Below are 17,203 nucleotides of genomic sequence, written 5' to 3' on the forward strand. Positions count from 1 at the left end.
GTTTCTGCGTGGGTGGCCAGAGCTGTGTGGAAGCAGGACCCGGGCACGTGGCTGGGCCTGTTGTGAAGGCGGCTGGGGAGAGGGGAGCATTGGCAGGCAGTGGGATTGCCAGAATCTTAGGTTCCCGGAGACAGAGTAAGCATAAGGACAAATTCCAGAAACTCCAAACTAGCTTTACTGGCATTCTGAGGACTAGCCAGTTACACAGAACTAAAAAAAGAAATTCTTTTCAGCTCCGAATGAGAATTATCACACGGATCCTGAAAATTTAGTGGTCAGCTTCTACAGAAGTGATAGCTCAATTGACGCGAATACTGATCAAACCCAAAGACGTATTTATCTGAATTAGAAACATTTTACTCAGAAGTACCAGAACTAAAACTCAGTCTCTAGGTGCATTGACATGTCTTTAAAATTCCCGCATCTACCTCTTTGTAAAGGGAATTAATGACTCTGAATTTCTTTTTTTTTTTTTTTTTTTAATTTTTTTTTTCCACGTTTTTATTTTTTTATTTTTGGGACAGAGAGAGACAGAGCATGAACGGGGGAGGGGCAGAGAGAGAGGGAGACACAGAATCGGAAACAGGTTCCAGGCTCCGAGCCATCAGCCCAGAGCCTGACGTGGGGCTCGAACTCACGGACCGCGAGATCGTGACCTGGCTGAAGTCGGACGCTCAACCGACTGCGCCACCCAGGCGCCCCGCTGAATTTCTTGAAAAGACCAACTGAATGCATGCGAACTGCTAAGCTCTGCGTCCATGTATACATGCATCGTCCTTCCAGCTGACTAACTGTGTACTTGTCCTGCTATTCTTAGACTCGGCGTCAGTGCAGGAAAGCTGCTGTTATGAGCCTGTAATTGGTTTCCATTGTGTTTCAGGTGCCCCATTGTAACTTAAGTATTGGCTTTACTCTTTCTTTCATTTCTTTCCTCAATCTTTCTTTTTTTCCAGATAAATGTGAGTTCAAGGGCTCCCTGTCCGGCAGTAATGCAGGAATTACAAGCATTGAATTTGACAGTGCTGTAAGTATATAGTATCCGGGGAAATGGGTGAGTTTAGAAGGTCTTAGGAAAAATGTAAGACATCTGGTTCTTGGAGTTTAACTCAAATGGTTTGTCTGCTGTTCTCTATCTTAAGTGATATCAGTGATAGGTCAGGATGCAGGTAGATTATCAGTTCTTTGCTGGCTGTGACTATGATGAAGATGTGGGGGCGGGGGGGTCAGGTCTGCTGTGCCCCAGCCTGTCATTGTCTCTGCAGACTTGATAAAGGCCGTGGCTGAAGTCCCAGCGGTGCAGGTGGAGGGGAGAGGGGGTCTGGCCAGATGTATCAGAGATGCGTGGGTCTCCGAGGAGAGTAGTTAGGAGATTGAGGGAGGGGAGAGCCAGGGCCTCTGGGCTCTGCAGCTTGGACAGTGTGTAGAGAGCATTGGTATTTGGGGTTACTGAAGGGGGTGGTGGGAGCACTGGTGAACTCAAGAGGACAAGTTCCAGGCTGAGCTGGAGGGTCTGCAGCATTCTGATGGGATGGGATTGAGCAGACTCAGGAGAAAAGTGGATTTACCAAAATTGGTGGGTTGACAGAATCCTGGGGATAACGGTTGGTATTCCACATCAAGTGTGCAGCTTTTAGGCATCTGAACCTTTCCTGGACCTGATTCTTGGGGAATTTGTATTGTGTGGACTGAGATCTTCTAATTCGTCCAAAATTTGTCTCCCCCCTCCCCACTCTCCCTCATTCCCATAGGGATCTTACCTCTTAGCAGCTTCAAATGATTTTGCAAGTCGAATCTGGACTGTGGATGATTATCGGTTACGGGTAAGACTCAATTAAGAAAGCTAATATCTCCAAACTTCCATGAGGTTCTGTAGGGACAAAATGTAGGAAATGGCAGGTTCATTAATGAGGAGAATCGTATTTTCCTGAAAATCATACTTGATTCCCTCTGCCCTTTTCCCTTTCTCCCTTGGGAAAATTTACATTTCCACATTACATTCTTTCTTAGTCCAAGATGCAGTTTCAGAATATTTGCAGCAGGAAACCCTCACATTTCACATGAAAGTCTCCGTGTTCCTGTTCAGAACAGGTGCCTTGGGTACGTGTCACTTTTAGCTGAACTTCAGCGATCCTGACACCATTGTATAAATTGTGTTTGTTACGGGCTCTAAAACTGAATAATCCCTTCACAGAGTATAGCTGAAAGTAGGACGTAGGAATGCATATGGATGCACTTAGGACAGCGATCATAACCATGCTGGGAGGCAGGTGTGAGAGAGAGGGAGAAGGACAGGTTTGGGCGTGGAGGGGTTTGCCCTGGAACCCAGAGTTGCCAAGAAGTTGCTTGGCCTCCACAACAAAGACCAAAACTTGATGGTTCTATCGCTTTTGTTCTTTTTTTTTTTTTTTAAGTTTATTTATATTTGAGAGAGAGTGAGAGAGGACAAGCAGGGGCGGGACAGAGAGAGAGGGAGACAGAGCCCGATGCAGGGCCTGATCCCACGAACCGTGAGATCATGAGCCGAAATGCAGAGTCAGACGCTCAACTAACGGAGCCACCCAGGAGCCCCTGTCTCGCTTTTGTTCTAATGAAAAACAAGTAGCTTAATTTGGAGACGTTCCGTTTTTCTTCTTAAGCTTGAAGCAGTTTTCACATGAGCTCATGAAAGGCTGTTGACAGGTAAGGTGGAGGATGCACTTTTTATGAAGAAAAAGGCTTGATTCAAGCTTTCGTATGTCAGCCCCCATGAAAAGTAGGACATGATGTTATAACCTCAAGATAAATCGCAGAGAGGTGGGGAGCTGCTGCAGAATGGTCCATTGGGTAGGTGCCGGTCGTCTGATTTGAAGACGCAGCCACGCGGCGGGAAGAATCTTCAGAAATGCACGGTTACCGTATCACGCAGGCTGTCCGTTTTCTTTAAGGAGCTGTATGGAAAATCCCCAGTACTAGATGGTAGTCGGGACCTCCCGGGTGAGAATTCGTCATTCTCAGTTGAAAGAAGACCCAAGGCTGCACGTGCAAAGTGTGGGATGTGAAGGTGACAGAGATGATGTTCCCTTGTGAAAGCCGGAGAGCTTTCAGGCATGTTCTCGACTGAATGGAAGAACAGGGAGGTGGGCAGCTGGGCGCCCGTGGACGGGGCTGGACTCTGCTCAAGCAGTGCTCGCTGCCGTTCAGGCGTTTGAACAAGCTTTTAGTTCAGGCCCTATAGTTCTGCCCCCTCAATGCGGCCTAGCCTGTTCTCGTGGCAGCATTGTAATCCACATACCGTGTGCTCTACTCTGTTCCCTGTCGATCACTTACTGGACATTTGGGACAGGGTTGAATACCTCTGGAGTCCTTAATTTGCCTAAAGGAAAAGGGATCTCTTCTGGAGTGGCTCTTACGTGTTAGGCCCAGCACTGAGATATGTTATATACATTACTGCTTTTTAACTGCCAGGGGCACAAGGTGAGGTGAGTAGGTATGTGAGGAAACTGAGGCTCAGGCCCACAAAATTGCCTAAGGTCACACAGTTAACAGATGAGAAGATGCGAGTTGGAACTGAAGCCTGTACTCTTCTCTGTGTTTGATTGACCTGGATTATTCTAGTACCTCCGGAGACTGAGGTATAGCAAAACTGTCTAAGAGTGAAGAGGGACATACAGTCTTCCTTACATTGTAGGCCCTTGAGGAGAAAAGCAAACAGTTGAGTTGTCAGCCAGTTGCGTAGGATGATATTTTTCATTGGTGGAAGAGTTCTGCTCAGGTGGGCGGAAATAAGAAAGGGACTTGGAGGCAGGAGCTAGACCTGGAAGACAGAGGTCATGATGTTGGCACACTCTTTTCAAGTGAGCTAGCTTACAGAGGTGGGCTGGGTTCCACTGGAGAGATGCTCACGGTGCTGGGGCACCAAGCCTAAGCTGGGGTTGCTGACAGGTTGGGGAGCTGGTGCCAGGATGGTTAGCCTCCTTCGCTGAGCTAGCTGGCTTTGAGGGCCTCTGGTCAGCTCTTGGTAAATGTGTGGTGACGATCGGGAGGCCTTTTTAAAGATTGTCTGTGCCCAGCAAAACCACATGAAACTCTTAACCACGCTCCAGGAAATAACGGGCTCCCTGTTGTAGGAGGTTCTGGCTTCTACATAGATAGACCCTAGTTAACAGAAGATATCGGAAGACATGAATGGAGGGAGCCCCACGTTCCGAAATTCAGGATCCAGGCCTTGGTCGGTCGGTATCTCCTTAGCTTTTATGATAAGGGAATGGTGTTTAGGAGAGACCAGAATGCAGGGAGCAATCGGTTGAGTGTTTACTGTAAAATCCTTGTAGCAAGGGTATCCTAGAAACAGCCTGGTATTGAAAGGAGTCCATGACAGAGGACTCCCTTCAATCAAGCAGATGTTTTAGACCCCCTTAAAAATCCGGAAGGTCAGTGCAAAACTCCAATGTGACTTGAGCAAATGGATTTGAAGAACCCACCTGTTCGCTTCCCTAATGTTGACGTGGGAAAGTAACCGCAGTGACAGGACTGGCTTTGTTTCAGGACCTCCCTCCTCAAGGTGTGCATTTTTCTGGGGTCCGGTGCCGGCTTGACTGCGAGTCCGCCCTGAGGCACAGAGGCGCCTGGCAGAGCCCTTGCTCTGAGGGAGGCTCAGGCTGCTGTGACATCTGAACCCACTGCCCCATCTCTTAGGAGTCCCTGTTGAGAAGAGGATGATAAAAGCTAAAAGTGTTAAAATTAATGAAAAGAAACATCAAAAACACCGAAAGGATAAACATTTTACGTAAAACTGATCCATTTAAGAGAAGGACGTTTTAAATTATGCAAAAGAGCAAATGCTGTAGGAAGCTACGTTCCGTACCCCGGAGAGCATGGAGATGTGGCCTGTCAGCTGGATTTCCTCCAGGAACGAGGCTTGCAGCGGGCCAGACTTGGCCAACCTACGTACGAAGAGCCAGGAAGTAACAGTATCCCTTTTCTTTCTTCGAGGAGTCCATGAGTTTTATTCCGGGAAATTAGGGGAAAGCTGTGTGCGCGTAGCCATTCGTCGCAGCATCGTTTGCGATGACCTCGCGACTTCTAAAGTGATTCTAACCGTCCCGTGTAACCGTGAGCACTCTTCGGGGGTGCGGAAGGGATGAGCGCCAGGGCCCCCGGCCGTGGCGCCTTGTGCTCAGGTCACCTTGTTTGGTCCTTACCCGGACAGCGTGAGGAAGAGGGTGGTCTCCCGGCTGTTCCGGCCCCCGGGTGTTCAAAGCCAAAGCGTTGTGACCCCAAAGCCCGTGCACCTTCAGCTGTCACGTGAAAAACTGCTTGCACTATAATGTGAAAAGAGCAGTGGGTAAACTTCTAGGAGTACTTTGGCATGAAATAGAAGAAAGTATTACAAACGTGGAGTTCACAAAAATGGGCGCGCTCGCACAGCCCATTCGTGAGCAGGGTCTCTCCAGTGTTGGTGAGCTGTGATTTTACTTCTGTAGTAAGAAGGAAATCAGTGAATGTGCCCTAAACTTTGGGTACTTTGTTGAAATAGTTCTTTGCTAAGAACTTAATTTCCGTAGCGTGAGGAGGACCTTCCCGAGTGTTTTGTCTCCCCACGATTCGTACAGACGGGATGGTGTGTGCCGAGTGGCGCCGTCGCTCCTGAACCGTAATGAATGGAAGCCTCGTTGCTGGAGTTGTCTTGTCTTACGAGCAGGATCCGTGGGAGGTTTTTACACAGCCGCAGCCACAGCACAGCTGCCCCCTGGCTGGCAGCAGTCGTACGATGCCGTGGCAGCCTCAGAGTGGGAGAGAGGAGTCTTGGAATCCGTGCCAGCTTCTCCCTTCCTGAGGGAGGAAGACGCGCGGGCCTGCGTCTTCTGTTCCTGGGCTGAAGTGGCGCCGCTCCGCTGAGCAGGGTGGGAAGATTGGTTTGAAAAATTCCAGCACTAAACGTGTAACACAAAACTGAGATCTCCTCCTTGGGAGTTGGGGTTGAAACCCAGTAAGTTAGTTACCAGTTGTAGTAAGCATATTAAAGCTTTTCTTTTCTTTTCTTTTCTTTTCTTTTCTTTTCTTTTCTTTTCTCTTTTCTTTTCTTTTCTTTATTAGTTAGATGGTTAGAAAAAAAAAAAAAACAATACCAGTGAGCCTTTTACAGTTTGCACACATAAGCATGTTGGCCCACACTGAAAAGAGGTCACCAATGAGTCGTGAACAGTCAGACTCCCCGGCTCCCCTCCCCTAACCCTTGGCCTCCCGTGGGGCTCCGATAGTGCTGTGATGGGCAGGGGGGCTGCTGGCCCTAGGTGAGGCCTCAGTTCTGGGCTCCGTGGCCGGCACCCGACAGCCAGCCACAAAGGGGTTTGATTGTCGGGAGTGCTGGTGTCTGTGGTTCCCAGCTGACTTTTCAAGCTGAGACCTCTGATTGAAAAAAACCCCCAGAGGTTTTAATTGTTTATTTAAAGAGTCCTGATGTTTCCTTTTGTAAATTATGCCTGCAGGGAACCTGTCCTGACTTTAAATAGGGTCTGGACTTTCAGAGGCACTGGGTAAAACCCAGGCTTTTAGAATTTTGTAATTTGATATAAGCCAGCTTTACAGAAAAGCTACGATAGTACTGCGGACTCGCGGCATCTGTCCCAGGGCTTATGTCAAAAAGGTACTCCAGCTGCCTGTCCCATTGTTTTGAAGATGGAGGCGTGTGACGTTTGTGCTGCTTTTGTTTTGTCTTGGAATGTGCTGGGAGATTTCTCCTCTTCCTCTGGATACCTCACCCCTGGGCAGCACCGAAAGACAGACTTTCTGGATGTTTTGCCGCACTCCATGACGTATCCTTTGGTCTGAGTCTTCCTGACCAGATCTCTGGGTGTGTTGAGAAGCTGGCTCTCCCGACGTGGTGCGTGTGTCCCCCAAGGCTCACCCCTGCTGTGTTCTCTCCCCTAGCACACGCTCACAGGACACAGTGGCAAAGTGCTGTCTGCCAAGTTCCTGCTGGACAACGCGCGCATTGTTTCCGGAAGTCATGACCGGACCCTCAAGCTTTGGGATCTCCGCAGCAAAGTCTGTGAGGAAATCAGTCTCTCTGAATATATGTACGATTAGACGTTAACCGCGAGGTGTTTGTTTCCACCCGAAAGCCTGCGTTTAGTGTGATACAGTTTGAATTGCAAGTCCGGTTTCATACTCAGAGTGGCGTTGAGGTAGTAACAGCTTTTCACGTTTGAGATTTTGTTTAAATGAGGAGCTCTGGCTAGCTGGGGCGAGAGGGCAGCGCTGCTATGCGCACGGCCACCGAGGGGCCGCTGCCTGATCACTAACGTATGGTTTTCCTACAGGCATAAAGACCGTGTTTGCAGGATCCAGCTGCAACGATATCGTCTGCACAGAGCAGTGTGTGATGAGTGGACACTTCGACAAGAAAATTCGTTTCTGGGACATCCGGTATAAAACCCGAGAGCTCGGTGGAGGCGGCTGAGGGGAGGGTCTGTCTGTGGTGGAACTCTGGTGATGTTTTGTGTCTGGGTTGTGTTTTTTAAAGTCCCTGGAAGTGGCAGAAATGAGCTCCGAGTGCACACTTACGTAATAGTTCCATAATTCTTTACCATGAGGCAGACCGTTGCGTTCAGCGGTCGCTTACGAGCGTGCCCTGTGCACTCACTGGGCCCTTTACCAAGTGCCGCGTAAGCGAAGACGGACAGCTCGGTGGTTTAAAGCTGACACGCAAGCCTGCAGTGTTCTGAAGTAGAGCTGGGCACCTCTGTCCAAGGATGTGAGAAAACACCGGTCAGGATGAGTCTGGAGCAGTGAGCAGGCGTCACATGGCAGAAAAGCTCACTGACAGACTCTCCAGACAGGACAGCGGGACGGCCTGGTGTGGCTGAGACGGCAGATCGGGCTGTGGGCAGACAGGACCAGCAGGTGGTGGGTTGGGAGCAGATCAGTGTTTGTAAATGACTTGACCCTCTGAGCCATCGGGTGTTTAAGGGAGGACTGCTCCTCATGCGCACGAGTGAGCAGACGGTGCTAGTGCTGTCTGGACGGTGTCCTGGGAACGGGGACCTCCTCCAGCAGCGTGGGAGGCAGGCGGGGGAGTGGATTTGAGGGAGAATCTGCATTTGGGGGGTGAGGAAGGGGAGAGTTGAAGCCACGTGGGGAACAATCGACAGATTCTACGTTCAGATAAGGACGTGACGTTTGTACTTTCCAAGGGACATTTGGGTAAACCGAAGCAGAATTTTTGGGAAACGAGTCCTCGCGGGAGGACTCCAAAGACGTGAGGACAGAGTTACTCAGCGGTGGCCCGTGAAACAGGAGACTGCGTTTTAGGGAGCCACCGAGGCAGGGTGGTCACCGATGGGGAGGGAGCCGGAGGGTCCTGTTGTTGGGCCACGGGTGGGGGAGCAGAGGAGTCTGAGGGCGAGGGGAGTCCGGTGGGACGAGGCTGGTAGGTCAGGAGGGAGGTCGCTACTGGTCTCAGTGAATGCAGGACAGTTGTGGAGGGGGGGACGAGGAGCCTGTGCTTCTAGATGATGCTTAGGAAGGCCTGGTGTGAAGCTTGCACCTCCTGGGCAGCCCTTCCAAGTTGTATTCATACCCCCTGGTTAGCCTCTTTGAACCTGAAACATGGCGTGTTAGTGTCGAACTGGGTATCGGGAATCTCCTGGTCCACCCGTTGATTGGACAGGTGAAGACAGACCCTGAGGTGCAGGGAAGGGCATCGGCTTGCCTCCAGCCACATGTTTAGCGACGATGAGATCAACACTGTTACTTAGCGTGGGTTTGGGGTAGGACATCATTTCATTGAAAGCCTACGCCAAAGTGACTGCAGAAGGGTCCACACCTCCTTTGGCTGTATCACCCCACGGGGCCTTGCAGGATTGCCGTTCACAGCCCTGGCCGGGGACTCCGCCCTGGAGTCCAGCTCCACACCTGGAATCACGCAGCTGGACTTGGGGGTCCCGGAGGCGAACTTTGTAAGGCAGGGAGCCCGGGAGAGGCCACACATGCATCCACGCACAGTACAGCATCCCGGACCCACCAGAGCAAGTTTCTGAGCCCTTGGGTTCGGCAAAGTGTTATCCCTGAAAGAGCCTTAAATACACGATAGCCCTGTTCGGTTTGTGCCGGTCCGGAGCTCTGATTGGCACTCACATCATCCCCCAAATGAGCAAGGAAACGAGTTCTTCCCAGATTCAGAGTTCTGGTACTTAAAATATTACTGTAGAATTTACTAACAGAAAAAATAACAAAGGCAGCCACTGAGGCGACTTCTATAAGGTTGGAACACATTCGCTGTACTCTTCCCGCGGTCTAGTCGAATTATCTTCTCCCCACTTCTCCGTGGAGCACAGCATCCTGGTGAAAATGGGCAAGTTCTGACACTTCTGTGTCCCGTTTTCTCAGACTTCCCTTCCCTTTTGTAGATCGGAGAGCATCGTCCGGGAGATGGAGCTGCTGGGCAAGGTCACTGCCCTGGACTTAAACCCGGAGAGAACCGAACTCCTCAGCTGCTCTCGCGATGATCTTCTAAAAATCATCGATCTTCGAGTAAACGCCGTCAGACAGACGTTTAGGTAACTGGACCCGTTGGTTTCGGTTGCATTTGAATCTTGCCAGTTTCCTGGGGGGGTCACGTGAACACCAGAGGCCCTGGCCCTGCTCATAAGTCCCGAGTGCGGTGAGCTCTTGGGGTAACAGTGCTTTGTTGGTTGCAGCGCCCCTGGGTTCAAGTGCGGCTCTGATTGGACCAGAGTTGTGTTCAGGTGAGTGGTGGCGCTCCTCCCGCCTCGACCCTCGTCCCACCCCCCACCCAGTGCATCCCCAGGGGGCCTTTGCACACCCTCTCACCCTGAGGGAGTGTCCAAGAGTGACCTGTATGTAAGCTCATCACTAGGGGTCATTATCACCATCTCCTTCCTTTCTGGTGTCCTAAGAACTGTTTGAAGGCTTCCGGGGAGGGTGGGCGACTCCCCGGGACAGCGCCGGGCAGGCTCTCTGGAGAAGGGCAGCCCCTTTGCCTAGCTCTGGCTCTGCCTGTGTGGCGCTTCTCCCGCAGGACGCTGAATCGGGGGTGGGCGGTTGACACCTTATCTGGTCTTCCGTGTTCTCCAGCCCTGACGGTGGTTACGTGGCAGCGGGCTCGGCTGAGGGCTCCCTCTACGTCTGGAGCGTGCTCTCGGGGAAAGTGGAGAAGGTCCTTTCAAAGCAGCATGGGTAAGGTGAACCCTCTTAACCCTCTGCGGTCGTAAGCAGGTCCTGTGACTTCATCCCAGGGGTCCTTTCCTCTTCGGGCACGGACCTGAGTCAGCCCTGTGAGGGCAGCGTGCGCTCGCTTGCTCTGCCGTGAGCTGGGTCGGTGGAGAGAAGCTGGGGCCATTTGTGCAGTACAGCAGAGGGCGGCGTTCTGCTTATTGGTGTCACGGGCTGTTTCAGTTAGAGCCATTCGAGTAGTGGCTGCTGGAGAGAGGTTGGGGCGACAGTCTGCCTTCCTCATTAACTGGCCCCTCCTCTCTGCCTCTCCTCCCTTCTCAGCCCCTTTGCACAGGAAACTGACTGCTTGTAAACACTGATTTTCGCGTGCTATTTTTCAGTCTTCCCCCGGCCTCCTTTATGTCTTAGCTTTGTTCTCCACCCAAGCTCGCTGCTAGTGAGACACCGGGCTTTCCTCCGTCACCACCTCTCTCCGCCCCCAAGAGCAGTGGCCACTGCCTGCCCCTCAGCCCCCTGAGGCTCTCGTCTGAGGGTACGAGCTGCCCCCTTGGGGTAGTAGCCTTGATAAGGCCTGGCTCCTTTCATTCCTAAACCGCTTCCGAAAATACAACGCAGGGTTCCTTCGGGTTTTTTGGCACGTTAGTAAGGGCCTGCCTGTGAGTGGGAGCAATACTGCCAAGTAAACCAGGCCCTGGAACAGGCCTTGCTCCCTGAACGTGAAGGGGACCTAGTGTTCAGTTCACCGAGATCTCACACATGTTCCGACCTCTCCCTTTGAAGCTCGTCCATCAATGCAGTGGCGTGGTCCCCCTCCGGCTCCCACGTGGTCAGTGTGGACAAAGGAAGCAAAGCTGTGCTGTGGTCAGAATATTGACGGCACCTCCTCGAGAGAGAGCAGAGCCGAAGCCGGAGACGCACGCAGGCTCCCGCAGCTCTGTCCTGGCGGGGGGTGTGTTGGGTGTAGCTTTGACCGCCAATGGAGAGCCCGAGCCACGTGGCGCAGTGGCTTCCTTTGCACGGGATTTCCGAGGATTTGGGCTGAGGTCTCTACGGCCTGAAGGAATAACAGTGCGAGAACCTGACCCTGTAGTCACTTAGCAGAGGTGCGGGTTCTTGCCCTGATTCGGTGGGAAACACTACTGGCTCTGATCTTCCATACCTCAGTGGGGAGAGCGGGGACACCTACCGGTTTCCTCGCAGGCCGGCAGTGCCGGGAACACCCCACACGCCTGGGGTCGGTTCTCCCTCCAGGCTTTCTCCCGACCTTCTACGGTTGGTTCTGGCCGAATGCATGTCCTGTCACCCTGGGGTCATTTTCCTGGTGAACTCCCTTTAATCATTGGATTAACAGAAACCCAAACAGGATTACCCCTGTCCTCGGCTGCGGGGGCTGCCCTGATTTCTGAGGAGACAGGACTGTGGTCCCTCCCCGTTGGTCTGTGTCATTATTACGAGGCTCTCACTCTGATCTCATCTGATTACTGTTGGAATTTCCTTAGCTCTCCCAAACTGTTCTTAGAAAGCCTCTGTTCGTCAAAGCTTCGAGCGTCCTTTCTCCCCAACAGTGCTATATACTAATTTCTCAGTCAAGAGAGAAATCCCAACTTGGTTAAAAAATACTTTTTGGAGGCGGGAGAGGAAGGGTGCAAACCTTCTTCCAGGAAAGTGTGCTGCAGGGGCAGAGTGTATTCCCGTGTCCGTCTGTAGACTCCCAGAAAGTGGGTGCACGCCACCTTCCAGGGGTGCCTCGCTTCTACCCGCAGGTGACGAGGGATTGGAGGCCTCGAATGTATTCGCCTGGAGTTGGTAGTTCCAGGTCACTGCCCTTTTGCCGAGCCTACGTGCAATAGCCCCTCGGTGCTTTAGTGCGAGAAGCCCATTCCAAGAAGCATGGGAATGTCATCTTTAGGTTTCAGGAGTTATGAGCAAGGCCGGGGGCAACTGGCCTGTGGCTTTCTTTTTTGTTTGTTTGTTTGTTTTACACATTTATCCTTACCATTTTACCTGTGTATATCATTTTAGTTTTTGAGTGACTGAAACACCAATACTTTTATCACCTTTTAATTTGCACTTTATATTTTTCCTTCTGCACTTGTTCTCTGGACAGCTGTGGGTGACGAGAGCTGGAGCTGGGTGAGGAGGGGGGCCGCCGCCGTCCTCCCTCTTTCCCCGGCCCTCCTCCCCCCATTTCAGCTTGCTCCAAGAGCTCAAGGGGAGGTGGAATTCATAGGCCAGGGTGCAGCTGTTATTTATTTAATTATGTTGCCCAACAGAACTTGATTGTAAATAAAAAAAGAAATCTGTTCTATACTTTTCAAACTCTGTGTCTCTTGGTGGTTATTTTATTCTCTTCTGTCCTTAAGAGGAAAAGCTGTTTCTTTTATCTCTTTTCCTGGTGTTTGTTCATTTGTAAATAACAGCTAGTATTCTTCTGGAATCTCTCCTTGTCATTCAGCATTTAAGCCCAAATTGCCACTGCCTGAAAACCAGCATTCCGGTTTCACGTCACATGTGAGTCTTAACCCGACAAAAGGTCTCCTCCATCTGGGCATCTGTCCTTCCGAGAGCCCAGCGCGCCGACGAAACTCCTGCCGTCAGCTCAGTGCTGTGGCAGATGTGAGCCTCCAAGTTCCTCACCGGAGACCTTGCCTGTAGGATTGGCGATGAGCTATACCTGTCTCCTGTTGGTCTCTGGCCTCTTCTTTGCTGAAGGGGCATGAGTTACCTCACAGAGGAGTGATTTGTTCGTGGGCACTCTGGTCTCTAGCAAGCAGCCTAGTGCTAGGACGAGTCCTGACGTTCCGGAACCCTCCCTGAGAGACCGCTGTCCGGTCCGCTTACCGCTGCATTTACTGAGGGGCCTGCCAAAGTCCATTTAGCCCAGCAGCTGGGCTTGGGATTCCATCACGATCTGAAGTCTCAGAGGCAGCCGGCAGTCTCCAAAGAGCTGAGAGAGCCCTTTGTAGCTCTTTGTACTCACTTTTTAAAAAAAAAAAATTTTTTTTTCAACGTTTATTTATTTGTGGGACAAAGAGAGACAGAGCATGAACGGGGGAGGGGCAGAGAGAGAGGGAGACACAGAATCGGAAACAGGCTCCAGGCTCTGAGCCATCAGCCCAGAGCCCGACGCGGGGCTCGAACTCACGGACCGCGAGATCGTGACCTGGCTGAAGTTGGACGCTTAACCAACTGCGCCACCCAGGTGCCCCTGTACTCACTTTCAAGGAGGTGAGTCGTTCTCAGAAGAGGCCTCAAGTAAGCATTGCAGTAGCCTCCGGTTATCCTATTTTCTTTGAACTTGCAGGGAAGCTTGGCTGCTCTCTACTTTGAACAGAGATGCTTCAGTTTGAGGTCCGTCCACACTGTGAAGCTCTCTTTGGGTCCCTTGACTGCCAGGGCTGAGCTGTTCAGTGTGCAGGCGCCCACTGCAGTGGAATAGGATTTGCACCCAGTTCACAGTCCTGATGCTCCCATCTGTCAGATCTGGGGCCCTGCCCCACTGCTGCGGCTTCTGCCGGCAGGGGTGTGGGGTGGGCGCAGTTTTCCCGTTTCCCAGGTGAGTCTGGGTGGTCGGAGCTGGTACGCTCCTGTGGAAGCGGTGTCGGCTTTGACCTGGACATTAACATATCTCAGAAGTTGATTGTTTTGACATATTTTTTAGATGAACTTCTGTTCCGTAGGTCGTTTCCCCAAATAGTGTGATAAATCAAGCTCGGTGCCTTACTCGTAAAGCACATACTATGTACACCCTAGTCTTTGTCCTAGAAATCTTGCAAAGCCCCTCTGCGTCTTTCACCTTTCACGTCGTGGCTCACAGATTTTGTATGGATGCCGGCGTGAGTGGGCGAAGCTGCTCTCAGCTGGGAGGGGCCTGCCTGCCCCCAGGGGTGAGCAGCTTGGGAAGTTCCACATTGCTGAGTGTACCAGGGTCTTCACATGCGTACGTAGCACGACCCGTGCTCTTAGAGAACTGGACGTTTTGAAAGGTGCACTTGAAACTCCTCACCCTTGTGGGCACCGGGAGAGAGAGCAGCCATGATGAAACGCCCCACACACGAAACCACAAACGTTTCTGGATTTCTGCGAGATCTTGGGTGGTCATCAGGAGCCTGTGGCTCTCAGATTCTGTGATCTCCCAACCGCATCCCGTGTCCCAAGTCGGGGCGTTTCACAGCTTGGCAAGAAGCTGTTCTAGGGTCCTGACCCCTAGTGGGCGCCATTGCCTGCAACCTGCCTGCTCCTCCAGGCCCGCGGGCTCGGCCCCAGGCTGGCCGAGTTGATGCCTTTACTCCACTACGTCTTTCCTCTTGTGCCCTACTGTAATTCCCACTCGCTAGAAATCCCAAATTTGCAAGCCAATAATAAACTTTGGAAATCTTGAGTTAAGTGAAATGTACCCATTTGTTAGAAAATGGAGGGAAATTGGTGCGATCCAGTAAGATTGGTCTCTGATCAAAAAAATTATTCTTAACCTGCTTTATCTCGGCAAAATTTGATTTTCGTACCTCAGGAAGCTCTGGCTTTCATAGCACAGCCCTACTGGTTTCTGTCTGTGCCTCCCAACCCCTCCCTGTCTTCCTTCCAGATACTTTTTCCATACTGTTTGTGCTCTAGCTGGGCTGTGCTCCTCGAACACTCCCCGTCTCTCTCTATTCTGCCCAGGGCTATGCGGCCCTCATCTAGCCCTGACTGGCACAGGGCACAGTGAAGACACCCACATCCGGGTGGATCCAGAACCTGATGAGGCTAGAAGAAGTCCCGGTGCCCCTCCCCTTGCCTGTCCCCCTACCCCCCCACCCCCGCAGCTTTGCCGGAATATTTGACAGCAAACTTAAAGCATGTCATTTTCCCCATAAATCAGCATGCATCATCCCAAGCTAACCAGGACACTGTGCCATAAGTTACACCTCGTAGAATTAACGGGAACTCCATGTCCCTGACTATCCAATCTATATTTGAATTTTCCTGATTGTTTCAACAATGGGTTTCTTATGATTGGCTTGTTTGGATCAGGATCCAGTTAGCTTTCACTGCATAACAAACTACCTTAAAAAGTAATGGCCTGAAGCGACCATTATTTCTTCCAATTCTGTGAGAGGGCTGGGCTGGCCCAGTTGAGGATGAATAGTAGAGGGTGGCCTCACGTCTAGCGGGCAGCTAGGAGAACACGGATGACGCACCAAGCATGCATGAGTCAGTGTGCAAGCACTTGTCACTCTGCCTGGGTCGCCTTTGTCACATCCCATTGGCCAGAGCAGATGGCACAGGCATCTGCCTGAGTGTGGGGCGCCGCATGGGGACAGGAAAGGGAATTGTCCACAGTAAGGCCACATTCTGTTCTCCTCTTCGGTCTTTTTTATTCTAGAACAGTATCTGTTGCAGACTTCTTTCTATGCCGCATGCTGGATTTGGTTGACTTTGCTCATAGAGGCAGTACGTGTGTCCCACGTGGGAACAAGCAAGCAGCCCTGCATGTCGCTGTGTCCCAGGCTTCTGTGGATTTGCTCTGGCCCTAGATGTGGAGAGGAGAGCAGGTGAATTTGGGCTCTGGGCTTCCTTCTCCCAGAGAAACAGACCTAGGAAACCACAGTTATGCTTGTAAGTCAGGCCAGGCAGCACGCAGGCTGGACACAGTCTGGTTTCTGGTCGGGAATCAGAAGTGTGTTGATCCCTAGAGGACACGCCCAGATGGTTCCAAGAGCCTGTGAGTAAAGTCTCAGGAGCAGCCGTATCCTGGACCCCCAGGCAGTGCTTGGCACAGTGGGCACTTGGTCACGTTTTTATTTAGTAGGATTGAGTCAGCAAAAAGCAAACCAGACAGCCCCCAAAGGGGGGCCAAAGGGACAAGAGAGGAGGAGGGATGGAGAGTAGTTAAAATCTAGGAATAAACCACAGAGGAAGTGGAAGTGTTGTGTAGAAGCTGTTGTGTGCACGTAGGTGTAGGTTTGGGGCACAGTGCAAAATGTGTACTGTTTTTAGATGTATTGAAATTCACATAAAATGAGCCATTTTAAAGCAGATTCACACTGGACAACCACCACCCCTATCTAATTCCAACCAAAAAAGGGGGCATTTTTGAAACCAGGTTCGTGTCCTTTTTTCCAAACTTTTGATCTAGAGCAGTTTATCTACCTGAATAAAAGCGTGCGCCCTTGTCTTAGCTCAGGTTGCTTTAAGGAAACACCACAGACCAGCTCAGACAGCTCAGGCAACAGATACTCCTTTCTCCCACTTCTGGAGGCGGGAAGTCTGAGGTCAAGGCACCGACAAGGTGGGTTCCGTCCTGCAGCCTTAGCTTGCAGGTCACTGCTGTGCACCGCGTGCTCGCCTGACTTCCTGCTGCACTTGCAGAGTGGAGAGTGGGTGTCTCTTACAAGAATGCTAATCCTATCAGATCAGGGCCCCACCCTCATGGCCTCATCCAACCCTGATCACCTCCCAGCGCCCCATCACACAGGGTGGGGGGGGGGACACAAACTCAATCCATAACAGTACTCCCCTCGGAAAGGCATCTTCCTCCGTGCAATCTGCGTCACAAGGAAGCTGCTCAGTTTGTGGTCGGCTCCAAAATCTTGTGTTGAGGCAGCTTCATGACCCCTGAAGGACCCTCTGGTATTGGGACCCACGTGGCGTGGTCAGGGTGAAGAAGCCCCCGAGGCACATGTCATTGGCCTCTCGTGGGAGAGGACAAAGGGAAGTGTTGGCCAGGATCCCCCTGCCTCCACTCTGCACGGGACTCTCCTTCTATAGGACTCACCTGCACATTCGATGCATCTCCTCAACTCTGCAAGTCAGGAGTCTGTAGGTGGCAGGCCGAGGCCCAGCTACCTCCCCAAGGTCGCAGTGGACCCATCCGTAGGCCACAGAGCCCAGGACTGCAGTCTGGGGCTGTTTGTACCACATGTCTCCTTTACATGGAAACCTGGAGCGCCAGGTACCATTCCCTACATGACGCCTCAGCACGGGCATTTGAAATCTGCGTAAGGGTGGGCCCCCGGCATGGTGAGAGGGTTTCAATGCCCACGAG

At 51.6% G+C, this 17,203-nt stretch overlaps 1 protein-coding gene and 1 non-coding gene across 4 annotated transcripts in view; both read left to right on the forward strand.

The window, feature by feature from the left end:
• Nucleotides 1-12,495, forward strand: part of ATG16L1 (autophagy related 16 like 1) — a 36,346-nt gene extending 23,851 nt beyond the window's left edge. For all 3 annotated transcript variants that reach the window (XM_043578202.1, XM_043578201.1, XM_043578203.1), the window contains 8 exons: nucleotides 954-1,024; nucleotides 1,749-1,820; nucleotides 6,910-7,030; nucleotides 7,302-7,407; nucleotides 9,390-9,539; nucleotides 9,681-9,728; nucleotides 10,078-10,179; nucleotides 10,957-12,495. In XM_043578202.1, coding sequence (XP_043434137.1) covers nucleotides 954-1,024; nucleotides 1,749-1,820; nucleotides 6,910-7,030; nucleotides 7,302-7,407; nucleotides 9,390-9,539; nucleotides 9,681-9,728; nucleotides 10,078-10,179; nucleotides 10,957-11,050 — 764 coding nt within the window. In that variant the 3' untranslated portion in view covers nucleotides 11,051-12,495. The remainder of the gene's footprint in view (nucleotides 1-953; nucleotides 1,025-1,748; nucleotides 1,821-6,909; nucleotides 7,031-7,301; nucleotides 7,408-9,389; nucleotides 9,540-9,680; nucleotides 9,729-10,077; nucleotides 10,180-10,956) is intronic.
• On the forward strand, nucleotides 6,162-6,386 carry LOC122482366. The gene has a single exon (XR_006297151.1).
• Nucleotides 12,496-17,203: the final 4,708 nt, after the last annotated feature.

The sequence above is a fragment of the Prionailurus bengalensis genome, chromosome C1, assembly GCF_016509475.1.
Source record: "Prionailurus bengalensis isolate Pbe53 chromosome C1, Fcat_Pben_1.1_paternal_pri, whole genome shotgun sequence".
Classification (NCBI taxonomy): Eukaryota; Metazoa; Chordata; class Mammalia; order Carnivora; family Felidae; genus Prionailurus; species Prionailurus bengalensis.